The sequence below is a fragment of the Peromyscus leucopus genome, chromosome 7 (genome assembly GCF_004664715.2).
Source record: "Peromyscus leucopus breed LL Stock chromosome 7, UCI_PerLeu_2.1, whole genome shotgun sequence".
Classification (NCBI taxonomy): domain Eukaryota; kingdom Metazoa; phylum Chordata; class Mammalia; order Rodentia; family Cricetidae; genus Peromyscus; species Peromyscus leucopus.
Genome location: NC_051069.1, coordinates 20761207 through 20788481, shown reverse-complemented (window position 1 = coordinate 20788481; position 27275 = coordinate 20761207). Strand labels below are relative to the sequence as shown.

The 27275-nt window shown below is 42.1% G+C and overlaps 1 protein-coding gene across 2 annotated transcripts in view; it reads right to left on the bottom strand.

Annotated features, from left to right (window-relative positions):
* Positions 1-15855, bottom strand: part of Zc3h12c (zinc finger CCCH-type containing 12C) — a 58053-nt gene extending 42198 nt beyond the window's left edge. The window contains exon 1 of one of the 2 annotated variants that reach the window (XM_028864945.2): positions 15640-15855. In XM_028864945.2, coding sequence (XP_028720778.1) covers positions 15640-15663 — 24 coding nt within the window. In that variant the 5' untranslated portion in view covers positions 15664-15855. Of the gene's footprint in view, positions 1-15151; positions 15560-15639 lie in introns of those variants that run through there. The other variant, XM_028864944.2, reaches the window with a different exon arrangement.
* Between the last annotated feature and the right edge of the window lie 11420 nt (positions 15856-27275).

Below are 27275 nucleotides of genomic sequence, written 5' to 3'. Positions count from 1 at the left end.
GGAGATGTTCCATACACTAAACTATTTTTCGAAGTGTTATTTGAAATGTTGAATCACAACACTGATAATACTGACTAAATAAACTAAATACAAATTATTGTAGATCTGCATAGTATCAGCTAAACTCACAGAGTCAACTGTATCAAGAGCTGATAAATATAACTTTTTATATGCTGATCCTAGCACGTTCCCAAAAAATCATAATTCTCCTAAGTTCTTTTGTGCAGTGAAAACCAAGAAGAGGAGGCATACGATGAAAACTTCAACATTAATTCATGTTTGGATATGGCCCTAAATATAATCCATCCAAAAAAAAAAGTAATAGAAAGTATATCCTTGTATATAACATTGGTGAGAAGAGATATAAACTGAAACCAGAATCTTCTATTAAGGTAAATAATCAAATACAAATGATTTTGTATTAAACAAAGCTCATAATCTGAGGAAAAATATTCATATTGGCTGGCTAGCAATATACTAAGAGGCCAGATGTAGTGGCACCTGCCCATAGTCTCAGCACTCAGGAGGTGAAGGTGGGAGAATCCCAAACTGGAGGCCAACTTAACCTACAAATACCTCATCCCAAACAGCAAAGTAAGAAAACAACAAAAAATGCACTAATACATTATAATACAGATGGAAACAAAACCCGATGGAAAGAGCCCTGCTGGAACACAGTGCAGATTTCAAATTCCAAACACATCCTCTGCTCCCACTTTCTTCAATGAGATAGTTGGCATTTCTCACTACTAAGTTAAACACTGCTGGCAGATAGGGAAGTTGGCTAAAATTATCACTAATACATCTTCCTCTACAGCCACAAAATAAGCCAGTACTGTATTAATTAAAAAAAAAAAAACTTTCCCAATTCATACCAAGAATGAAATATCAAAAATCTTTAGTATAAGATTTACTTGCCCCTAAAAATACCACACAATACCAACATTAAATAAAAGCAGAAAAAAGAAAGAAAATAAGAGTAAGAACAAAGTGTGGTGACTCGTATCTGTGATCCTAGCACTTGGAAGGTAAAACGCTGAGTTAAGGCCGACCTGGGCTTCAGAATAAGATGTCTCAACAATCAAACACACTAAGAAATAATGACTGTATATGAATTTAATCTTTGCCCACAGGAAAAACAGACTTCTAAAGAAAAAGAAATTTAAAAAATTTATAGGCTTATGCTGGCTAGTTTTATGGCAACTTGATGCAGACTAGTCATCTGAGAGGTGGGAATCTTACTTGAGAAAATGCCTTCCTAAAATCAGGCTTCAGGCAAGCCTGTAGAGCATTTTCCTAATTAGTGATTGATGTGGGAGGGCCGGGCCCAGCCCATTGTGGGTGGTGCCATCCCTGGGCTGGTAGTCCTGGGTTCTAGAAGAAAGCAGGCTGAGCAAGTCATGGAGCAAGCCAGTAAGCAACACCCCTCCATGGCCTCTGCATCAGCTCCTGCCTGCAGTTTCCTGTCCTGACTTCCTTTGATGATGAACTGTGATATGGAAAACAAATAAACCCCTTCCTCCCCAAGTTGCTTTGGTCATGGTGTTTCATGGCAACAATAGTAATCCTAAGACAAGGATCAAAGAAAGAACTCAACATGTACGCCTTCTGGAAGGCCAACAACCAGGACAGAACTCAGGGTTTGACTTGTCATGTTTCTAGAGCGCTTTCATCTGATGATTCTGGGCTGGCTATTCAAATTCCCAAGACAGTCTTAGTAGTGCGGTTTTGGGTCATGAGCTAATCCCTTCACTCAATTAGCGTGGTCTGGGGTATGTGGGGCTGTGATTGGCAGCTCCCTCAGAACTATATGGAGTAGGCTGAGAGTTCATCTGATGAGGTGGTATTAACAAAAACAAAGGGAAGAAAATGGTCAGTAATAACATTAAATCAAAATGACCCACATTTCAGGTTAATTTTTATGTTTATAAAACAAAAATACACATGAAACAAATGTACCACCTTGGAACACTGCACTGGTTTGCTTTCACATCTGAGCTGTGTGATGGCTCTCACCTGCTTAAAGGACTCCATTGGGGCAGTAGTGCCTTCTAGAAACTATTCACCTTCTGTCCACTTCTCAGATGCTTCATTCATTTAAGTTCTAGTTAATGAATTCCTAATTGTTTTTCTCTTCTCAGCGCTGCCCTCTGTATGAACATGAATAACCTCCAGGTAGGCAAAGCATACCCTCCCCTCAGGCTTAGAAGATGTGTTTCTTAATGCATCTCCTTAATTACCCCTAAGTGTCTTCCTGACAGTCATTGCCAATGACATCACTCTCCGGCTAAACAGATAGGCAGCTTCAAATCACAAGTTGCTGATGGTTTTTGTCTTCCAGACTACGATCTGGGCCTCCTCTGGTTCTATTGTCTTATTTCTCGTTTCATTTATAGGGAAGAGACAGCAAAAGCAAAGGTACAGATGTTAAAAGGTCTGCCTTACTTCTCCCGATCACATCTGTCATTCAAGGCTCACTTCCCATAAGATCTTCTTAGACTTTAATGATCCCCAGCTCTTTTGAACATCTACAGCATGAGTAGTCTAGACTGCACTATTTATGAACCAGGTGAGCTTCTGGAGAGCAGAATTACTTTGTCTTCAGTTATGCCTGTGTACAAATGATTTAGCATGAGCAGTGTACTAACACCTGAAGATTCTTCAGTAAAAGTGTAATCATAATAACAGGACTTGGCCAATTTGAATACAGAAACGCAACTGTTATTTTATCTCTATGTGTGTGACAGAGTGAGCATGTCAGTAGGGCTAACACTCAAGGGAGCCCAAGTCTCCTAGTGCTGAACACGCCTCTGCATTCCTGGTTATGAGGCCTCCACTGGGGTAACACTGCAGCTCTGTCTTTCCCCTGGAGTGCGAGTGACCTGATATGTAAATCTAGCAGGAGCTCTTTCAAAAGCTACATGCATGTCTTTTATTCTTTTGTATTAATTCCACATGGCATACTAGTTAAAGCTGATTAGTGAAACAGGGCACAAAGAATAATCATAACTTTCAAAATCAAAGGCAGTTCCATCATTGATGTCTGTCTGTAGCACTCAGCACTATCTGAAATTTCAGGCATCCATCAGGGTCTTAGAAAGTATCTTCAACAGACAATGGGAGACAGCTGTATTTCCTGTGGGAGGAAATGGCTCAGTATTCTCTAGTTAATTATTTGTGGGAACTTTATATGACAAAGCTACAGTGAATCACAAGAATCCAGTGTAATTGCTCTCCTTCTTGAAAATTCCTCTAGCCCTATAATTTTTTAATACCAGCTTTCTTCTAAACTGAGTATGTGCTCAGTGTCTTGCACTAAGGATGCTGCAGGGTCAAAGTGCATCCTCTTGTCTTACAGCACAGTGTGTATGGAGGGGCAGGGGAGGTGACAAAGACCGGGAACTAAGGCCAAGGAAACCAGAGTGTTAAAGGGCAGTGCTCCTCAAAACTTGACACTGCATTTGAACCAAATGAGGATTCTGGAGATTCTGATTTAAACAGCCCACATTTTAGTATGTTCATAAAGGCCATGGGTCCCCAGGTTGCAGGTCATAGAAAGAATCTGTCCTTTATTCTAAGGTGGCAAACTATAGGAGTTTTTGGATAGAGGGGTGCCAGGCCAGTTTCCATATCGTAGCTTACAAACTTGGGCTTATTTTGTACCATGTTCCATTGATCTTTTTCTATTTCTGTAACTTGGACAATAAATGAAAAACTATTGATTACAATAGATTAGATACGCCATATGTACAAGTCTTTACTGCTCTATTTCTCCTGTTTTCAATTCCATTCCTGGCCGTGGTTGTATGGACATGCTTCCAGGTATGTGTTAGGTGTTTTGACAAAGTTTTCAGCAAGAGCTGTTGAGAACTTCTTGGGGACCCTGCTGCTGCAGCACTTCTGTAAGGAGCCCACTGATTGCACTGAGTCCAGTGAAGTTGGCTTTGTTTTTCAACAGGATCCTTTATGGGGTCATAGGCGTCTCAAGAAAGTTGTCTTAGAATATTCTGCTGTTTTGTTTTCTTCTCCTTATATTTTCTGACTAGCTATTGTTGGTATCTTAGAAAATACTTGAGACATGAAACTTCAGTGAACTACATCTCAACTGTGCTTTAGTGTTTCCCTGTGACCCTTGAGTGTTTCAGGTACATAGATCAGAGTGCATCTTCCCAACCAACTCTTACATCTGCATCACAACTTCTGACTGGTTGTACTGTAATATTAAAGAACAATGTGCATGCACATGCATGAGTGTGTGCTGACGCTGATACCCTATAGCATGAATGGCTGGGTTTTTAAAATGCTACATATGACATAAAAATATAGTTACATATATGCATACATTTGATGGAAGATTATATTTACTAATAATTGACTAAGAGAGAATATGTGTGTGTTTGTCTATCTACCTACTTATCTATTGACCTACCTAAGGTCTTGGGCAAACTCATGCCTAGGTATCCTCAGTTGTAGAAAATAAAGGCATATAATATGGTTATTTTGAAAATTAATGATCAAACCCTTAAAACAGTGTTAGATGCATAATAACCAGTCAGTATTAGTTATATTAATGCATATCACATGCATGCCATACTATGTATAGCCTTGCAAAAATCAGTTACACAAATACATTCTCTCCTTTATCAAAAGTTTAGGAAAAGAAAAAGCAAAGAATGCTGATTGCATTAAAATGATCTATTAAGCAGATCACATACTAGAGGCAGAGATAAGAGGGTCCTGGGTTACAGTATCCTAGACTACATGGTGAGCTCCTACCTCAACACCAAACATTATCATGTACGTTTTCATTTAACTCATTAATATGAATATGTTACTTGACTATCTAATATAAATACAGGGGGAGGACTTGTCATTTTCTATAACTTATCCATTGGCTACACATGGGCCCTAGTGTTTGCCAACTTAAACGAGATATAGTTAGTTTATTCAACAGTATCTCTCAATGGCCAATGCCACAAAAATGAGTGAAACCACTTGTTCCTATTTAGGTGTCGCTATTTCTAAAGATGATTCACTGGTATTCGGAAGTTTGTCTCTGAATGCTTACTATAAATCCTAGGGTATAGTTAACTGCAGCATGGAACCTAATGAGAAGATGAACAAGGTAAGAATAAGATATAAATTTATAATGTATAGATGTAAAACACAATAGCATGTCAATGCTCTGTCCCGAACTATCCTAGTACCTACAAGTTACTCATCATCTCTCAGTTCAACATGAGTGCTAGAAGAGGGTTGTTGCACGGACCAGTGGAATTAATACACATCATAACTTGTAACTGTGACACAGTAAAAGCAGAAACACGTACTTCAAAATGAATGTAAGTGAAACTATGGTACGAAAAAGTAGAAATCTTGACTTACAGTATTTATATTCTCAGTGAACTAATTGTAAGGGTTCTCTCTTTATAGAATTAAAAAATAACATGCAGGCAAAGGCTCTCATTGGGTCCCACTCACCACCTGTTTAAAGAGCCAAGAAATCAAATAGTTCACACTATTTATTTACATTCAAATGGAAATAATTCTAAAGTTCTCTCCTTATTAACTAATTAAGAAGAAAGAACATCATTCAGGAAAAGTCTATTATTGCATCTCACTAGCTGTTCTTACCCTGTTTACAGAACAGCAAAATCAAATGCCTCAGAGTTCACATACCCTATTATATTCCTTTGCTCATGATATCACATCACATGAACTTATGAACAAAAACAATCTAGAACGATATTTCTCCAGGGAAAAAGATATGACATTTAGTTCAGAAAAGCCAACGATACAGTGTTTTTTTGTTTTTGTTTTTGTTTTTGTTTTTTTAAAGAAACACCAAGATTACATGGCCAGAAAAGACTTTAGCTGGTGATGCTAATTATAAAATGTTAGTAGTACCTGGTGAAAAAATGTATAAAAATTGTTGGCAATCAGTAATTTAGAAGAAATATATTGATTCACTGGTGGGCAGGAATAAGGGAAAAAGATAGTAACTGGGCCAGGTGTAGTGGCACAAGTCTTTAATCCCAGCACTAGGGAGGCAGACACAGGTGGATCTCTATGAATCTGTAGTCAGCCTGATCTACATAGTAAGTTCCAGGACAGCCAAATCCCATAGTGAGATCTGTCTGAGAGGGGGAATGGGGAAGACTGGCAGGAAGAATGAATGAAATTACAATTACAAGATATATTACAAGCGCCTAAAAGGAAAGCAGTGTTTTTCGAGGGAATAACACACGACCATTTGTTTCAGTTTAGTGATACAGATGGTAGGTATTAACATTTTCTTTAAAGCACACAGCTGTGACAGACGAAGAGCAGCCATCCCTCCGGCCTATGCATGGCACCATCTCTTCAACCTTGCCATTTCTAACCACAGAAGTTCCCTAAAGCAATACATTGCTATTTGCCACACTTTTCTGTTATGTTCACGGGCCTACAAATTAACTATTGAAAAGTTAAAGCCATAGTAATTCCCTCAGATATTGCTACTGAATAAAATAGTGTATTTAAAAACATCCCTAAAGAATCATTTGATTTGCAAAAAATCCAACAATGACTAGTTTGTTTTATTAATAGTCATTTAACTGAAATTCAGAACATATAAATTATACATGTTAGCTAGCTGACTAAACCTTATTGCAAGTCTGTTTAAGTAATATAGTTTTAAAGTAATACTTCGATGAAACGTGAGAAAATAACATGGTCCACAATTAGAAATTCAAAGCAAATGGGAGGTTAAGCCAGCTCTAATAAATTCATCAATTCATTTATTTGCATGCCTGTCATGAGAAAGAGCTATAAGTGACTCAGACAGGTTACATAGGTGAATATAGCTCTTGAGAGTCTCTCTCTCTGGTGTGTGTGTGTGTGTGTGTGTGTGTGTCTTGTGCATGTGCACGTGCGACCTTTCGGGGAATCAATGGAACATATGTTAAGAACTCTTGGATATAGTTCAATGGTAGATTGCTTGCCTAGCATGCATAAGGCCCTAGATTCAATTTCTGCACAGAAAAAAAAAAAAAATTAAGTGTGCATACTTCAGAAGAGATGACATATGTTTGGTAGGAAAGGATTAAGCTACAGAAACATTTCCTTTTTAAGGGGATGGCAGGAAGGGATAGGAATAGTTTCAAAAGAAGGAGTCACCTGTCCCTCCCCACTTTTTGAGGTGGGGACAGAAACCTTAGAGGAGGAGTATCTCAGCAATTAAAGGTGAGTACCTGCACACCTGTGTCTGAATGGATGCACGCATGCATGGGACTAACTGAACGAGCACCCACAGTGAAGGGGGATTAAGACTTGACTGTCAGAGCCGGGCGTTGGTGGCGCACGCCTTTAATCCCAGCACTCGGGAGGCAGAGCCAGGCGGATCTCTGTGAGTTCGAGGCCAGCCTGGGCTACCAAGTGAGCTCCAGGAAAGGCGCAAAGCTACACAGAGAAACCCTGTCTCGAAAAACCAAAAAAAAAAAAAAAAAAAAAAAAAAGACTTGACTGTCAGGAAAGCAATGGCCCCCGTGATCCTTTGCTAAAGCCAGTCTTCCCCCCGCAATTCTGTACTTCTTTCAAGGTTCTGCACGATGCAGGGGCAGGACCAACTGGGAGTGCAGAGTGAGGCAATGAAAGCCTGCCAGGGAATCCAGGCTTCAGGAGACAAGGTTAAGTGTGGTGAGGTACCTGCTCTGCCTCCCTTCCTAGCCTTTCTCTAACCTCTCAGCACTTCGGATACTCAGGCTTCATGCTGCCACCTACCAGGCCACAGCCACCGTCCTTACCCCTGCCATGATCTGTCGTACCCAAAATCAAAACTCCCAAAGAAAGGTCAGTGAGTGTTAGGATCCTTGCATGATTCAAAGAATTAGGCATTTAAGTGTGAAGGTTCTTGAGATACAGCGGAGTAACAGGAACAGCTTACTAAACCACATCTTAGGGCTGCTCCTGGTCTCTGGACCTCCTTGGTTCCCTGAATCCCCCTTCCTCTACATTAGTGGGGGTGGAGGTGGAGTAGAAGTAGCTTATCTCAGTCTCTTATGTAAAAAATTAAAGGGCATTCACTAAGGAATACAGGGTTAGGGTTTGCTAACTGCATTTCTCACTTTTAACAAATTTTTAGCCCGCTGGAGTTTGGTAAACAATGTCTAAAGACTATGGAGGAAACAATGATTTGGTAAGTGAATGTGTCTGTAAGGAATCAGTATTTGTAAAGTAAGTAGCTGAGCATTTTACTTTACCTTCTAACTTTATCTTTTAAAGAGATAACAAATGTAACAAACTGAGTAAGAGGCCATTCCATATTGAACATATAATCACATATAACATTCTAATCACTTTACTCATAAAATACATTTTCATAGCATGTAATTTTTTACTTGGGGCATCATGTTAACATTCAGAAGTTTTGCATTTTGGAGCATTTCTGATTTCAAATTATAGGATGCCCACATTACCATACTATGTATAATGAGAAGCTGTTCATAGTAAAGAAGGATAGCTAAGGCTTGAGTGCTTCAGTGCACATCATCAGTCCTTCCCAACAGTCATCTCACATGGTCACATCATGACAACCTGTTATTGTCACTGTTTGGGAGACAGGAAAGTGACTCAGGGAAACGAGAAAGAAACTTGTCCCCAATCACACACATACCATGCAGCAGTACACGGGGAGGGGGGGGGGGTCCCCCGCAGACTCCTCGGTCTCCCTGACTATAAAATGAGCTTGTGGCACTACAGCCACCCACATCTAGCAAGTCAACAAGGCTGTGTGAAGACTCCGAGCAAACAATGATGGATGCGTAGAAATGAATATTCCTACACTAGCAGGGTACTAACCAGTGTAACTTCTCTAGAGGTCAGCTGCTGTGATCACAGATCAGAAAATGGTTTAAAATACAGGCTGGGGAGATGATTCAGCAGTTAAGAGACCAGAGTTCAGTTTCCAGCACTCACCAGGTGACTCACAACTGCCTCCAACTCCAGCTCGAGGGCATTTTGGTGTTCTCGTCTGGCCTCTCAAGACACCTGTACACTTGTGTGCATACACTCACACAAACACACACAGTTAAAATAACAAAAATAAAAAAGAAATTCATATGTAGCACACTTTGGGCACGGATCCCTATACAGACATTTGTCCCACAATTGTATTATGGGGGGAAACTGATCAGAATCTATGTGTCCAGAAATGTATCCATTTCTTTCAGGCTTTCCTAGTTGGTAGCATACAGTTTTTCATAATAGGCCACAGTAATCTCTTTTTATTTTGTGTTATCAGTTGTAATGTTTCTTTTTCCATTTCAAATCTTATTTGACTCTTTTTTTAAAAAATCAAACTGCAGTACTTGAATATGTTCAGTATCATCCAGGCAGTAAAAACAATCCCTGGAAGCAGTGGTTCTCGACCTTCCTAATGCTATCACCCTTTAACACAGTTCCTCTTAGTGTGGTGATCTCCAGTCAGAAAATTATTTTTTTCAGAAAATTATTTTTGTTGCTACCTAATAATTGTAATTTTGCTACTGTTATGAATCATAATGTAAATATCTATGTTTTCTGATGCTCTTAGGTGACCCCTATAAAGGGTCATTCTACCAACAAATGGGTCATGACCCACAGGTTGAGAACCTACCATTTTAATTATCTCTTGGGGAGAACTATAGGTGTTTTCATAATTATTTTACACCTTTTATATGTTTGACAAATATGATAAAATATTTCAAGATATTAAACTGAAAACTTAAGTTTAAGAGATAGGTTGAAGTGGTAAAATAATAATAATAATTGAAATGGAGTTTAGAGAACATTCCTCTTTGCCGGGCAGTGGTGTGGCTCATGACTTTAATCCCAGCACTCAAGAGGCAAAGACAGGTGAATCTTAGTGAGTTCAAAGCCAGCCTAGTATACAGAGTGAGTTCCAGGACTGTTTCAGAGAGAAACTCTGTCTTGAAAAACCACAACCAAAACAAATAAACAAACAAAAAGCAAACAAACAAGCCCACTCCTCTTTATTTGAGACAATTTTCCCTATGTATGTAACCTTGCTAACTTTAACTGACTTGGAACTCGTGACTTCTGTGTTACTCAAGGCACTTTTGTCTTAGCAAAAACAGGAATAATATATTTCACCTAAATAGACCATTTATTGTACAGTTCAAGTTTTTTTTTTATAGCTGTACTAGTCATCTTAAAATTAAGTAATTCCCTAAGATCAACTCAGGCCAAAGAAAATGACACAAATATTTTAAAAGGGTAAGTTACATGAGATGGCTTCAATAATATGAGCAAACCATTCAATGTATGAATGTAAGTGTATGAAACAATGAAAATAAATTTTGAAGTAAAAGCCAAGATCTGAAACAGACTAAATCACAGAATAGGATAAAATTAAGCCCACATAATTTTGAATAGGAAATGAGTACAGATGACTAAGAACAAAAACTAATTTTAGCTTCATCCTAAAAGACATAAAGTAATAGAGTTAAAGGACTTTTTAAAACCCAAAAATATAAGCTTACATATTTCTAACAATAAAAGCTTGATTTTACAGAAGTTTTACATCTGGCAACTTCAATTACTCTCAATACAACTAAGAGCCAGGGATTAAGTAAAAAGCAAAATAAATAAATAAAAGCTCCTATCCAATCAAACCAATGATAACTGTTAAATGTTTTTTTCTTACTAACTTAATGCCTTATCTAGCATTTTTCATTCATTTAAAATTTTTATTACATTTATTTAGAGAGAGAGTGGTGTGTGTGTGTGTGTGTGTGTGTGTGTGTGTGTGTGTGTTGTGGAACTATCTTTTTGTACACTGTGAAGATGTGACCCTCTGACTGCTTTAATAAAAAGCCGAATAGCCAATAGCTAGGCAGGATCTCCAGACAGAGAGGATGCTGGGAAGAAGGGAGATGCCAGGAGATGCAGAGGAAGCAGCATGGGCAATACTGAGTAAAGGTAACAGACTCATGTAAAAGAACATAGATTAAAAGATATGGATTAATTTAAGTTATAAAAGCTCATTAGAAACAAGCCTAAGCTATTGGCCAAGCTTTCATAATTAGTAAGTCTCAACGTTGTGAGCTGGCTGGTGGGCAGAGAAAGACTCGCTGCACACATGCCATAAAATGCTTGTGGAGACTGGAGGACAAGCTGTGAGAGCTGGTTCTCTCCCTAGACTGTGAGGGTTCTTGATTCAGGACATCAGTCTTGGAGGAGGCAAGCACCTTTGCACACCAAGTCATCTCACCTGCCCTCATTTATTATTTTGTACCAGTAAATGCAAGGCTACAAAGTAGACAATGTTTGATGGGTAGAAACAGAAATAAAATTTATATTCTTACTTAGGGTGACAGCCAGAGAAATGACAGCGCTAGAGCTAGCCTTTTCCATACAACATGACTCTTCATCCCTCAACCTATACTATCGGAGCAGCCTCTACCAAATGTGTCCAAACTTCTGACACACTGACACACAACGTATTTGCAGGGCTTGAGAACTACACAATGAAGTTACCAAAAATAATGCAAAACAAATAAAATCTCATTTGAAGCAAGTCTACAGCGTTGTATTGCGCTCCGATCTTAGCCATTCTGGGTCTCATGTGGTAGCAGGCAGGACACACTCACTAGGCCTTCTGACACTGACTTTTTAGGTATAAGGTTAGCTTGCTATCATTTAGTTTCCCAATGCAGAGCTGATATCATTTGCAAATTAGAGAAAGTGAGTGACAGTATCACTAAGGAGTAGCTACTAACAAATAGAGAAGACAATATCACTGATGTAGTCAACATAATTAATTCTTCACACTTCCCACATCTAACACAATCTGCATAGCTACTTAAAGAGTGAATCTCTGTCAACTGGATCAAAATTCTTAACACCTCTAGTTATCCATTTCATGTGCACACTCCAGTGCTCACGGGAGGTCACAGGACAACCTGTAGGAGACAGTTCTCTCCTTCCACCTTGTGGAAGGACTCAAACTCAGGTCATCAGGCTTGGCAGCAAGTTCTACCAGCTGAGCCATCTAACCAGCCCAACTGCCAAACATTTTTCAAGTTACTCTTTAATTAAAGTGTGATGAAATCAGCCTTCTTACTCTGTTAGTGGGTTTACAAATCAATACAACTTGTGGTCAAAATGTATTCTTTTCAATCACTGTATTTAGAAATACATTCTTAAACCACAGACATTGAAAACACATTTTTACTGAGATATTCAATCAAACCATTATGATACTGAAATTTTAGGAAAACACAAATGTCTGAAAGCAGGAGGATGATTACATAAAATAACATTGTCAGAAAGAAAATACTTGAAGTATTGTTAATACAATAAGTAAAATCTTGATGCACATTATTATAGGAACTGGAAGGGGGATTCAACTCCTTAAATAATATAACTCCAAATATGAGAAAATGTTCTGCTGTCTTAAAATCAAACTCCTAAGGATGATGCTATTGCACTGTTTCACCTTCACGATAATATGCAGGACAATATATTCGGTTACAGAGACTTTAAGACTGACTCAACAAGGATGCAGCAGGGCTAGGTGGGAAACCCTCACTCTGTCGATGTTAACTACAGTTGAATGCTGCAGGCCTGTGAGGCTTATCAGCACTGAAGAGCAGGAAGTTGTTTTGGAGTAACTGGTACACTGCAGGTCAGCACCGGGCTCTCAACAGTGGGAGGCTAAACCTGGAATCCTCCTTCAGTGTTCACTCATTTGTTACTGTCCTTCCAAATACAAACCATCCCACATGGCCACCACATGCTCTAGACAAGCCACTCCGATTTCCCTGCAGCCCTCTAGGGCATGGCTCTCAGTCCTAGCTACTTGAGCCTAATTTTGAGGCCTTACACAGAATCTGAATTTTCCATTTCTTCACTCTCAGTACTCAGGGACTTCCATTAAGTATTATGTCCTACCTGTTAGTAAGAAGTCCTCTAGAGGTTAGGGCCCTTACTCCACACCTAAATAACTACTGAACAATGAAACAACTTCCAATGAGCAATAACTGGCAGGTCAGTTTGTTACTTCACAGTCTAAAAAGATTTTTAAAAAATTCCCTCAACATTTTTCTTTAAAACTTCAAATCAGAATGAAGGAATTCTTCTAAGCTTAGATAAAAACCAAATCACCAAGCAGGCATCCACAGCAACACTTTTAGACATATACAGTAGTTAAATGCAAGGACCATTGAACTCTGCTAGAATGACAGCAAGGTAATTCATTTTCCGACTAGAAAAAACGTTTTCAAGGTACATTTCCCATTAACCGTTTGGGCTCCAATTTGGCAGTTGTAGCCCACTAAAACATCTCCAAAGAAGCCCAAAATATAAAACAGGATTTATTTTATTTATTTATCTTTGTTTTGTTTTGTTTTTCGAGACAGGGTTTCTCTGTATAGCTTTGCGCCTTTTCCTGGAACTCACTTGGTAGCCCAGGCTGGCCTCGAACTCACAGAGATCCGCCTGCCTCTGCCTCCCAAGTGCTGGGATTAAAGGCGTGCGCCACCACCGCCCAGCCAAAACAGGATATTTTTATTGTGATCATCTAAAAAAAAATGGTAAAGGAAAGTGACTAATAAAAGCTCCCTTCAGCATATAAACATTCCAAGTTTCTATTTCCCATCCTTTAATATTTTCCATTACACTGAAATAGCTCCATTAGACTTCCATTATTAAATGTTAAGTTAAAAATATTGATCTCTTGGTTGTCATTCAAACTGAGTTATGGGATACAAATCAATGGTACAAAACCTAGCATATAGGAGGTCCAGAGTTCAACCCCAAATATCAAAAAGAAAAGAAGTGCTCATTTACTTTGTTTATAATGTTTCCTGGTTTTGTTTTGTTGCTTGTTTGGAGACAAGGATGCATACTTTATAGCCCTGACTGGCCTAGAACTTGCCATGAAGAGCAGCCAGGCCTAAAACTCAAGAGATCTGCCTGCTTCTGCCTCCCAAATGCTGGGATTAGAGGCACGTGTCCTCTTCTTAATGGTCAGACAGTAGAAGAATTGGAACTTTGAAAGTAAAAATGATTCTTTGAAGAAAAACATTCCAACATGGATTCAGATGCAACAAGACAGACCATTTTGATGTCTTTACGGTACCTTCAAGTAGACAGCTATAGAATAATGAACTGCAAGAAAAGATGTGAACAGAAAGTATCTGAAAAATGCCTGGTCCTGGGCTTAAACCAACAATAAGATTGGTTTTTAATACATCTTTAGTGAAGTTATTTATTCCAAAGAGACACCAAGATTAAGAAACTGTAAGCAAAATTAAGTATACATGTAAGAAACTAAATAAACTTAAGTCATGCCCTTTACCCATGATTTTGTTTGATACAGCCTCCTATCCAGCCCTGGCTAGCCTCGAACTTAGAATCCTGTTGCTTCAGATGAGGGCTGGGATCACCGGCCTGTGCTGTGTCCCATTGCTCCTAGCTGTGGTCTTTTAATAGGTCTTGGAAAGTCAATAAATAAAGTGTTTGAGGCATGGCTCCTGTTTTCTGTTTATATTTGAAGAATGAAAATCTCAGTAAGGAAATGAGTGAAGAACTGTACAACTTTCTCACATTTCTAAATATACAACGCTTAGGCCCAATTATCTCTTCATCTATTCTAAGGCGGTTTAAAAAAAAAAAGAAGAAGAAGAAATCTGAATCAATAAGCGTCTGATGGAGCTGGAGATACTCCAAGACAGCCTTGCAACCAATAGGAGAACTTTCCCTAAATGTGGATTACGGTTTCATCTCTTTTATCACAAAACTGAGAACACAACCCCCACCTCGGAGTGTTAACGGATACCCTAAGCAGCAGGAAGCCCAGTTAGAGTAATCAGGACTGGGAAGCAACCGCTGTTTGTAAGGACTTTCGGGGACAGTAAAGGATGAAACAGTTTAGGGCAGAAAAGCGGAATTCATTTCTCCAAGTTAAGTAACACCTTGTCGCACGCAGGGAGTTATAAAAAAAAAAAAAACGATCCTAGCTGAAATGGATGCGGGCTTCGGGCGGGGGGCCGAGGAGTGGGGGACCACCGGGACCAAGGGTGAAGGACCCGCCGGAGGACGGGTGGAAGGATGGCTAATGAAAGCGAATGGCAGGCGGGCTGGATGGAGATGCCGGGTGATGCCTCACCCCACCGGCGGCGCGCGAGGGTCCGAGCGGCAGGATCACAGCGATGGGTCCGTTTCCCTCGGCGGCGCCCGGGCCCGCCTCCATGTTCGCTGGCGGTGGCCCGCGGGCGGGCGGCCGGGCGGGCGCCACTGGACCGGCGTTCTAGGCCGCCGGGCCCGGCTTCACCTCGCCCGAATTCCCCCGCGGGGCCGGCGCCGCCCGCGGGCAGGATGCGCTCGGTTCTCCCGCTCGGCGTCCCCGAGCGGCGGGCGCTGGGCCACTCGACCTCGGGGGGTCGGAGCCGCCTGGGCCTTGGAGTCCCCTGAGCGCGGTCGCTCCGGCCCCGGCGGATCCTGCGCTCGGCGCTCGGCGCTCGGGCGCGGCCTCCCCGCCCCGCGGGCCTCCCCGCGCCGGCTGGCTCGGGAGCGTGGCTCACCGAGCACGGCGAGGGGAGGCGACCGCGGCCACCTCCGCCCTCCGCACACCCCGCGGGCCGCCGCGCCACCCACCTGCAGTGTCTTCTCCGCAGCCATCACGACATGCTCTGGAAGCCGGGCCGGCCGCGGGCCCCCCTCCGCCAGGCGGCCACACTCTCGCCTCAGCGCCGGGCCGCCGCGGCCGCCGCTAGGGCTCGGGCCGAGCGGGACGCTCCCCCATGCCGCCGGCCCGCCCGCCCGCTGGGCGGACCGCACGCCAGGGCCGCGGCTCTCAGGCGCCCCCGGGGCTCCGCCGCCCGCCGCCGCCGCCGCCGCGCTCCTCGCTCGCCCGCCCGCCCCGAGCCGCTGCAGCCGCCGCGTGCCGCGTTCCTCCCCTCCGCTCTCCTGCCTTCCTTCGCCGCCACTGGAGCGGAGCTTGGCAGACCAGCACCTGCTGCTGGAGAACGCCGAGAACTGAAACAGGAAACCCGAAGCCAAGGGGGGGAAACCCGGGAGGCGTGGAGAGGGGTGAGGGGAGCTGTTGGAACCTGTCGGGCTCTACCCGAGCCTCCTCCCCTCCCGCGCTTTCCCCTCCGGGCCCAACCCTGGGGTCTCGGATCCCTCCTCTCCACTCCCCGGTTTTGCCCCGGACGGTGCCTCTTGATCTGGCCACATCATCTCCACCCTGCACCAGCTCGGATTATGCTCTGAGCAGTCAAGGAAATCGCATTGCTTTCTCAGGGCATGTTCCTTGTTGTTGACTTATTATTAATACCCTGAAATGGGGGGGAGGGGGGCGGGAAGAGGCAAACAAAACACCACACCCTGCATAATAAAACTAGTAAGGGAATTTAAACAAATGAAGCTGTAGGGATTTCACCCTTTGGGAAGGACTTCCTTCAGCTAGGGAACTGGCTTTGCTGGAAATGGCAATCACTTCGGAATTGAGGTTAAACCCAAGATAAGCTCAGATCTCTTTGGGCTGGGAGCAGGCAGCCCTGTGCACCGGGAGGGACACGTGTGAATCGCTCTGAGCTCTGTTTCAGAGAAGTGAACACCACCTAGCACAATCTAGGTCAACTTCTCGGAAATGCTCCCGTCATCTTATTCATCTGCTTATGGAAACGTTATCAGGAGTCTCACTTCTTGACCTTGCTGGATGCATCTAATTCTGGAACAGGAGGAAAAGACAGTAATGGACCATGTGCCGCCATCAGTGGTTTCCTTATCTCATGAAATTGCCACTATAGCCAGGTGAGCTAGGTATTATGACCCTGTTTATCGTCAGGCAATCCAAGTTCTAAAGTTTTATACAGCTTGAATAGAAGATCCCTATGTGTTGCATACAAAGCACGTGTTTGTCTCAGGACTGGCCTTTGGCGCCTTTGATTACACTGCTCGCCTTGATTAGAATTGTTTCTTGCCTTTCTGAACTGTTTTCAATAGGACATAGATCATTTAAGCCTGGATCTCGGGCTCCTTTGTGTTCTAGCATTCATGATGTTTACTGAAGCTCGAACTGTATAGTTTAATGTTTCTTTTCTTTCTACAAAAATGGAATTTGCCTTCGTGGCTCAGTCGAGCAGCACACCTGGCCCCATTGCACCTACAGCACTTTAAGTTTTGAAGAGGTCCCAGCGGAAAACATCCTTCTCAGGATGCCCGTGGACGTTCTCAGCCCTAGAGAAGAAAGTAGAATGCCGTAGCTCATTCTTCACTTTCAGCAGACCAGTCTTGGGGCCTCTATTCAATACAATGGCAGACAGGAGGTTGGCGTCAGTGGTCCAAAGTTTTAGTATCACATTGGAGACCCCTAGAAGACTAGCAATCTGCTCTCTGCAGCAGGTCAGATTTTTGGCAGGAAAGTTAGACTACTCTGGGAAGGCAGCCCCTGTACTCTGGGCCAAACCCACAGGTATCTCTGGAACAGGACTAAGAGGGTGGCAGGGACTTAGAAGGAATTTGGCTGGCAGACAACAGTCAGTCCCAGCCACTATGACATGACCTTAGCGACACCAGGAAGTCTCTCCATTCTACAGTGTCCTGCCCACATAGCCTTCCTCTTGCCGTGCCCTGCAATTGACTCAGCCAAGTTCCAAGATCAGGGCACTCTTTTGAGTACTTTGGAGATAAGGTGAATATTATTTGTAAAAGCTAGTATTTATTGGATGATTACAAAATTCCAAATACTAGTCTTCACATGCGCTTTCTTGTATAATGCCCATAAAACCCACATAGAGGGCTACTTGCCATAATCTCTCTTTTTGCAGGTGAGAAAACCGAGACCAGGATTACAGTCATCAGAAAACTAAGAGGACAAGGACTACAGTTTAGACCGTTCAACTCTAAAATTAAGACCTATTATATGAATAAGATGCAATAACTGCCCTCACTCACATTGTTACTTAGCTGAGGAGATATGAACACCTAAAGATGACCCTGAGCCTTGAAGAGGGAAATCTGAGGCGGGTTATGATGGGTGAACAGTATTCTCATGATTATGGAGATAAGGATCGCATTCAAGGACAGCATTAATGAAGAGCCAGGGAAGCCTGGGGAGCAGAGATTCAAAGAAAAGGCTAGAGAGGGGCAGAAGGGCAGAACCATAGAGATTTGTGAGGGCAGAAAGAGGGAGAAAGGAGGAATGGAAAAGAGGGGGAAGGAGAGAGATGCAGGTAGATATATGGTCCCACGCAGCCTACAAACCAGTGGAGAATCTGTGACAGATTTAAGAAGATCATCTGGAAAATGTCTTATTTTAGGAAGACAAGCCTAGTATATTGATGGGATGGTTGGAAGGCAATGGGAAGTAAGTTTTGAAGCTCAAGGTAGAACCAGCCTGAACTAATGATGCAAACAGCAAAGTGAGAGAGGACAGGAAGAGACATATTATTGTGTGACTTAAAACATAGAGGCCCCAGGGGCTGGAGAGATTAACAGCACTGGCTGCACTTCCAGAGGTCTTGAGTTCAATTCCCAGCAACCACATGGTGGCTCACAACCACCTGTAATGAGACCTGCACCCTCTTCTGAAGTGCAGGCATACATGCAGACAGAACACTGTATGCATAATAAATAAACAAACCTAAAAAAAAAATAGAGGCCCCGTGGATATCTGGAAATACACTCCATGGAGAGATGGGGTTGAAAAAGGGGAGCCAGCAGTCAAATGAGTGTCATGGGAAACCTGATGTAAAGGCAGTGTGGGGTGAATGGAACAACTTCTGAAATTCAGATCATTTGCTTTTACCCGTGCATTTGCGATAATACCAGGTTCTGCATGTAGGAACGGCATAGTGTTATCTAAAATGGCAGATAGTTTAGTAGAGGTGCTTATCTGCTAATAAGAGAAAAATACAAAAATCTAACAGGGCCTCCATTACAAAGTAATCAGGTACGATGGGACATTTTTGTAAAACAGCATTGAAAGAAAATTTCTAATAAAAATGGGCTTTCTGTGGCTCTGAGTTAAATGGGCTCCCTGCAATCCCACTTACATCATCTTCTTTAACCCAGGCTATTATACTTCCTAGTAAGGAAGGAGAAATAAACAAAACAATTCCACAGGTTCAGAGTGTTGAAAGGAAACATCACTTAATCTGAAGCCACTTGTCATTTGGGTGAGATCAGGGATCAAATTCTGCTTGTCTGATAGTATGGCTTCAGCAGGCATCAGGCAAGGACAGCACCTTCTTACTATCAGTTCTGGGGAGCAAGTCTGTATTTCAGTCATAAAATTAAGCCTGGACCTTGAATCGCAACTTGAAATCGAATACAGTTGCAGAACTCAAAAGGCCATCTCTGTACAGTGACCAGCTCTTGGAACAGCATCGCTAGTTGATAAAAATGCCCTTGGAAGGATGGCTGTGAGGGCAGTACTTCTCCCTCCTAAAACACACTCTTAGGTAGACTCTCACACTCCTAGGTTTATGCTTGAACTATAAAAGGCACAATTTTAGATGCCCATCCCATGCCACCATGGCTTGCCTTCATCAAGAATTTCCACCAGGCGGTGGTGGTGCTTGCCTTTATTCTCAGCACTCAGGAGGCCAGCGCTCAGGAGGCAGAGGCAGGTGAATCTTTGTGAGTTCAAGGCCAGCTTGGTCTACAGAACAAGATCCAGGACAGGCACCAAAACTACACAGAGAAACCCTGTCTTGGAAAAAAAAAAAAAAAAAAAAAGATAAAGTAATAATAATTTCCATTAGTTCACTACCTTACCTAAGAGCTCCAGAGGCTTCTAACAGTTAGCTATCAGATTCAAAATGGCCACACATTCTTGGCAAATGTTTCTACTGTACTCAAAGGTTTCTGAGTGATATCTTGGGGCTTTTCTTACGGGTCACTTATGGACCTGTAGCTACACATGGAGTTGCAAGAGTTACTTCTTAGCACTCTGGAGTCTCTTCCTCACGCCTCCCCCATTTCTGCCAACCATTCCTACCTTAGCTGGAATGATGTTAGCAGTTCCTTCAGTGTGCCTTTGTCTTCGGCTCTTGAGTCAAAAATGCTTTCCTCTGGTGAAGGGCTTCGTTCACAGCTTCTGTATCCTTTATAATGTTCTGTAATTCCAACAACCTATAAATGAAACCTAGCTTCATTCACCAGCATTAATGCAGAAAAACTATTTACTAAGCACATGCCCTGTGTAAGACACACAGAGCAATACAGCATACTCCTGCCCAGTGAGTCTCGAGGGGAGCTACAGTTGCTTATTAATGCTGTGTTCTTAGAGTAGGAAACTGGAAGACACAAGATACGTGCTGTTGACCAATCCCAGGACTTCTTTTTTTCTAATGGGTAACCACAGATTCCATAGCAGCGGTGTGACTGTTTCCTCCAGCATTTGAGAGAGGCCATCAGGGAAAGTCACCAGAGAGCCACAGAGGCAAAGTTTTCTGTACGCCAATGTCATAGCCATGTGCTGGTTTTCTCCCCGAGCCTGGAATGGCAGCATCACTTTTACCATGTTTGGCAAACACAGGGGACCTGAGAACAACAGAAATATCGCTGCTATCTCGAGGAGGACTGTGATTGCGATGCCGCTGCCATTTACACCGCTCAGAAGTTTCGGAGGATTTCTTCAGAGATGGGATTTCAAGTGAACTAAAACCTCTTCCTTACCTCAACAGTCCTCGGCAGTCTGAAAAGGAAACCGGTACTTTGAATTGTAAATATGCAAAATCGGGCTAGCTGAAAACAGGCTAGAGTCTAAGGTCACATTCAAAGACCTTTACTTAGCATTATTTGCAAAGGTTAAGAAAAAACAGTCAGTTTAAATGCACACAAATGGGAGACTATTTAAATTAACATACTCTTCCCATTCATTGATGCTACATGCAGCTGTTAGAGTTGCTTTATGTCTATGGAATAAACTTCAAGATACATTGTTTACTGAAAAGTGAAGGTAGAGTGTCCTTAGCTTCTGAGCGAAGGAAAGTCTATGATTACATAAGCACATGGTATCTCTGATGAACACACAACAAACTAGGGGACCTGGTTGTCTACGGGCAAAAGGACCAAATAAATGGAAATAAAGGGTAAACGAGATTTTTGTTGCTGTTCTGTATACTCACGGTTTTTGAATTTTAAATTGTACTTATGAATTCACCTTTCAAAAACACTGTTTAAAAGGAAATTTTTATTGATAATGTGTCTTTTTGTTGATACATTTCTATTGAATTCCGTGCCTAGTCAGTTGTTTTTAAAGTAATAGAAATAATTCCAACTTTATACATGGCTGATGGGAATGCAAATTAAAGTAGTCACTGTGGAAATCAGCATAGAGGTTCCCCAAAAAACTAAAAATAGAACTACTAGATGGCAAAGCTCTTTTGCCACCTAAAGAAATGAAATCAGCACATTATAGAAATACTGATGTACTCGCAGAACTATCCTCAATAACCTAGATATAGAATCAGCCAGTCAACAGATGAAATGATTAAAAAATGTGGTGTATACACAATGGAGTATTATTCACCCACAATGAAGAACATGCTTTTTGTAGAGAATGAATGGAACATGAGATCATTATGTTAAGCAAAACAAGCCAGACTTAGAAAGACAAATATTGCACTTTTTCCCCTCATATGCTGAAACAAGTTTTTTGTTTGTTTGTTTGTTTTTGTTTGTTTGTTTTTTAAGAGATTCAAGCAGCAGGGGAACTATTTGAAAAGAAAAAGAGGGCTCCTGGGAACAGGCAAGGGGTTAACAAGAGACAGAGATATCAAAGTACATTGTATGTATGTATAAATACACCACAACGAAGCCCCCTATTTGGTCATGCATAAAAAAAGAAAAAATTATTCCCAGTGATGAGGAAGAGGAAGTGAAGGAAGCCCTGTGAGTTGCACGTGTGGAGTCTGGGGCTTCCCAATCGAGGGAAAGATGTCTATGATCATGTGGAAAGGGAGAACCCGTGATTGCTTAAGGATTCCCAGACAGAATTAATGGGATTAGTCACAGTGCTTACACTTTAGTTAAAACTCTAACCTCAGGTTCTATGAAGATTTTTGAAAGAACTACTTTAATTAAGGGAAACATTGAGGTGATGTTCTCATAGCCAGAGACTGGAAGGAAGTGCTTATCATACACTGGAGGCCTCATGCTAGGTCAGATATAGGCACAGGCAGACTGAACATGTGTGTTTTTTCATAATGTACATCACATATAATTCTATTTGCTTATTCTACTGTCTTCCTGTATCACGATATGAAGTTCCATGGAGGCAGAGGCTCTGTCTTGCTCCCCAAAAGATCTCCAAGTCTTATGTCATAGCAGAGATGTGACACACAGGGTGGCTCTAGATAATTAGAACACCCCAACATTCCAATCTGTGGCTATTTATTTCTCTTTGATCAGTTAGAAGCTCCTATGGAAGGCATGTCCATAGGAACTAGGACTCAGGGCTGTAGCCTTTGAAAGCGTGGCCAAGGTAAAATTCAAATCCCAAAGCGAATGGGAAATCAGAAAAATACTCAAGCAAAAAATACTCAAGCATGGGAAATAAGGAAAGGAATTAGAGACTCAGATATTAGGGTAGTACAGGCATGAGGAAGAAAGAAGAAAAGAAGAGAGGAGGAGGAGGAGGAAAAGAAGAGAATTAAAAGGTTGCCAACTGGTCAGCAAATACATGAAATGAAACTCTGCCTTGCAAACAAGCAACAAAGCATGCAGCAAGAAAGGAGAAGTCAGCCTTGTAAGCAGGGCTGCAGTGACAGGAAGTGCAGGATTATCAGCAGAGCATACTGGCTGCTGAGTCACTGTGGGACCAGAGACTTGAGGAGTGGGGGTGGATCCAGTCACCCTGACGGAGGGTCTAGATTGGCTGCAGCATCCAGGAGAGTGGGATGATGAGTAAGCTCGGTGGCTAATGTCAGACAGTCGGGGAGAAGCAATCAATCTAGATAGCTCTGAGCACCCACCTTCAACCTTTGCGTAGAAGTCAGTGGAAAATGACTGACTTCATTTTCAGTATTTCTATCAGTATTTCAGTGCACTATCAGTATTTCTGTTTGAACACTGAAATTCTTTGACCTACCCGCGAAAAGAGTGTCTAGAAGCCAGGGATGGTAATCTACATCTACAATCGCACCACTCGGGAAATTGAGGCATCAGGATTGAGGGGTCAAGATCAGTTTAGTGAGACATTGTCTCAAAAAGTAAAACTATCTCGGAATCAGAAAGGAGGACTCCAGGCAGGAGATGCTAAGCCCGTCTTTATGAGTTTAGTATGTAAGAGCCACAGCATTAGGTTGGAAATGACTAAAGCCTTATAAAGGGATAAACATGTTGAAGGCATTTTGTGGATCCAATGATCCTTGTCAATCACAGGTCAGGGATTGGGTGCAAGTGACTCCAGAAGACCTTTTTATTCTGCCTTTTCTGTTCTATAGCCAGGGTAGAGCGTTAAAGGTACTCACTTACTTCTGTGTCTCTGGTCCATTATTTTGGTCTCCTTATCTGAATCCGTATTGGTGGTGCCCTGAATTGCCTCCCCAGCTCTTCAATCATCATGCATCTTTCTCTAGCTTTTGAGTTGTATACACAGATTTACTGAGGAAGGCAAGGTCCCCTGGGTTATCCTTACGATATCTTTGTGTTGGAGTGTATATTGTTCCTGTGTGTGTGCCTATGCATCCATGTATGTGGAACCCAGAGGTCAAGATTAGATATTCCCCACTCTCTTTCAGGAATCTTTTTATGTCTTCCTTCTCAGAGCTGAGATTAAGTGTGCCTACTGCCATGTGCAGCTTTTTGTGTGGGTGATGGGGATCCAGACTCAGGGTCTTATACTTGGGGGTAAGTATTTTACCTACTAAGCCATCTTCCCACCCATACAAAACCTATTAGTTTTGTTTGTTTGTTTGTTTTGTTTTGTTTTTAAGCAAGCATTGTTTGCCGTAGGCAATATCGACTTTCTGATGAAGATCTTGCTAGAAGGATTCAGGGACCATTGATCCTAGTTTGGATAGCTACAATTTACAAATAAACACCAAGTTTTGGTAATGTTGAGAGGACACAGAGCTGCTGAAGCGGTGTGCTTCACTAAAACTTGCTTCTGTAGGTACATGCACATTTGGAGATGGTCTTTACGATCACTTTTGTTGTTTTAGTGGTTGGTTCTTTGTGTTCAAAAGCAAGAGCTGGCATTTTCTGAGACCCTCTGTTGTGAAGCGGAGCACAGCTAACTTAGCCGTGTGGAACTGGAGTAGGAAAGAGTTGGTAGAGGAGGCTCTTACTTGCTTTAAAATCTGGGAACATTAAGCATTCTAATGTTATTTTAAATTATAGTGGATACATGATCCTTGCAGAAAGTTTTAAAGTCATGCTGTTTCAAAAATGTAAGTCATGTCTAATCCCATCACGCAGATAACCGATCACCCTTTACTATTTTTTCACTCTTATATTTTATACCTGTATTTCACTGCTGTATTTAACTCAAGCAAACAAGTCTTGAGCACCAGCACTGGGCTCAGAATCACGACATTTAAAAAACACACTCCATATCCTAAACTATGATTTTACAATATGAGACACAACTGAAATACAAACCTAGAGGAAACACTTGATTATAAAATCAAGTGTCCAAGTTTCTGGAAGCAAGAACTCATTCACTTATCTGGGCTCCTCAGGACTCAGTTTTCAAAACAATCTGTGTACCAAGGGGATTCTATTCAGTCAATAAACATTTACTGGTCCTCACTGTGTACCAAGCACTCTTTACATATACCATGACCTCCTGAGGTGACTTGAGAATTTCCAAGTGGAAGAAAGTTGCTTCCATCTGTTTTGACAACTCACCTTCCATCTTTCTTTGCTCATTCTCTACCAGTCACGTTGGCCTCCACAATCCTGGTATTTCTCTCTCAAACAACCCTTCTCAAGTGTCTACAGGTTTTCTCCCTAATATTCTTTATGTTTCTATTCAAATATCACCTGATTAGAGAAGCCATCCTATATAACACCTTATTTAGAATATCACATATATCTTCCCTTTATTCTGGTCACTTTCAGTCCTCTTAGCATAATATAAAAACTATAGGGTCATAATATGACCATGATTTGAGAGCTCTGGAATAGGAAGGTCAGAATATAAAAATGGGAGATTCTGTATTGATAAAGATGAAATAATTTTATAAGAAACCAAGTCATTGTATATGAACGGAAGTCTGTTTATCTGTGGGCAAAAATGAAGGAAGGCTTATCTGGCTAGGTAGAAAGACAATGATATTATGATTAGGACACATCACAGGAAATCCAGACAGATGTAGATCCGCAGGCACTTTCTTCAGCAAAGTCTCCCGTGGGCATAAGAATGAGGCAAAGCAATGAGACAAGAGGGAGACAAAGAAATGAGATAAGCCTTGGGCTAGCCAGGTGTCAGCTGCTCATCCCCCCCCCCACTCCCATCCCCTTCCCTGGAGCAAGAAGCAGGCTGTCTAATCAAGTCTCAATCTGCACCCTGGACTCCTCCTTGCTTCTTCAGATCAGTCTCTTTGTTTTGGTCCTCTACTGCCTACTCCTCTAAAGAATTAATTTGTAACCCATTATCCTGTGTGTGTGTGTGTGTGTGTGTGTGTGTGTGTGTGTGTGCTCGCGCACATGCGCAAACATATATCCACATAAATGCCAGAGGGTAATATAGAACTCACTAATTAGGCTAGACTGGCTGTCTGGCAAGCCCCAGGGATCCTCCTGTCTCCACCTCCCCAGCACTGGAATTAGCAGCACACACCACCACTCCCAGTATTTTTACAAGGGTTCTGGAGATCAAACTCAGGCTCACATCTCCTAGAAAAGCAGATGGGATATGCAAATGAGCAAATGAACAAAAGGAATTCCAGGAAACAGCTAGTACTCTGAAGAAACAAAGTAGACTACTACCAGGGTTGAGGCTGGTTTGTGGCTGGTGGTGAGAGAAGATCTCTTCCTAATCCTCCTTGAGCTCCGGTGATGTCATGGATGTAGCCACACAAAGAGCAAGTGAAAGAGACTCCAGAGAGCAGACACTTGTTAAGGATCCTTTGTAAGAAGCAGCATATTATGGTGAGGAAGAGAGAGAGAGAGAGAGAGAGAGAGAGAGGGAGAGAGAGAGAGAGAGAGAGAGAGAGAGAGAGAGAGAGAGAGAGAGAGAGAGAGAGAGAGAGAGAGATCAAAGTGTGGCATATGGTCAGTAGAGGGGCATGGTCTGGGAGGGCAGGCTCTTGGTCCAAGTATGGGCTGACTGGTCTAAGTGGGTCATGTTTTCTCCCGTTTGCCTGGGACATCTTATCTTCCTCTCGCCTTATCTTCGCCCAGCCTCCCTTCTTTATCTGACCTGTCAGGCCCTTGCAGACATTTTAGTTTGCATGCCTTTCATGTTCTTGGTCAAGCTATTGGCATCTGGAAGTTTCTGGACCTTTTGTTATCAATGACAGGCTGATCTCTTGGTCTATAACACTTTTCTCCTAATAACTTAGTGAGGCAAGATTTATCTCAGCATTTCATTCCACTCTTGCTAGTCTCATCTATGTGTGCTAGATGTCCCTCTTCTAGGCTCTCAGAGTCCTACATGATAAACCCCAGAAGAGAGGAATGTGCTCACCCAAGTCACACAACAAAGCTAGCATTTAAATCTGTTTGTAACCACTGTGGCTCACAGGCCTGCTCCTGGGAGTACTGACTGCATAGGATGACACACATACAGCGCTTAGGACAAACCTTGACTTTTGGAAAAATACTCAATAAATGTTAGACTTGATGACAGACAACCTTGGCCACTGAGTAGCTTATGTTTAAAAGAGGGGACGGGAAGTTTAGTAAATGATTAAGTCAGAGAAAACCAATTGAATACCTGGAAGGATCTTGACTATTGTTGTGTTTCTCTGACTGGTGGCTCTTTTGGTAAAGTACCAGACATTTAATAATAGTGACAGCGTCATCTTTTGAAAAAAAAAAAGAGAGAGAGAGAGAGAGAGAAAGGAAGAGCAGGCGTGTTTGAAAAAGTAATTAATTCAGTTTTAGACAGAGTGAACTTGGTGAGCATCTAGAATGTTCGACTGGAGAAGGAGCAGTGGACCTGACAAACGGCAGCACAAATCGTGGCATTACGTAGGCATCTTGCTTGATTCCTTACTGTCTCCGCCTTCAAGTTACCTCTAGGATACACTCAGTTATTCAGCTTGCTGCTGCTGTGACAAAATACCCAAGACTCACAGGAAAGATTTACTTTGCTTCCTAGTTCCAGT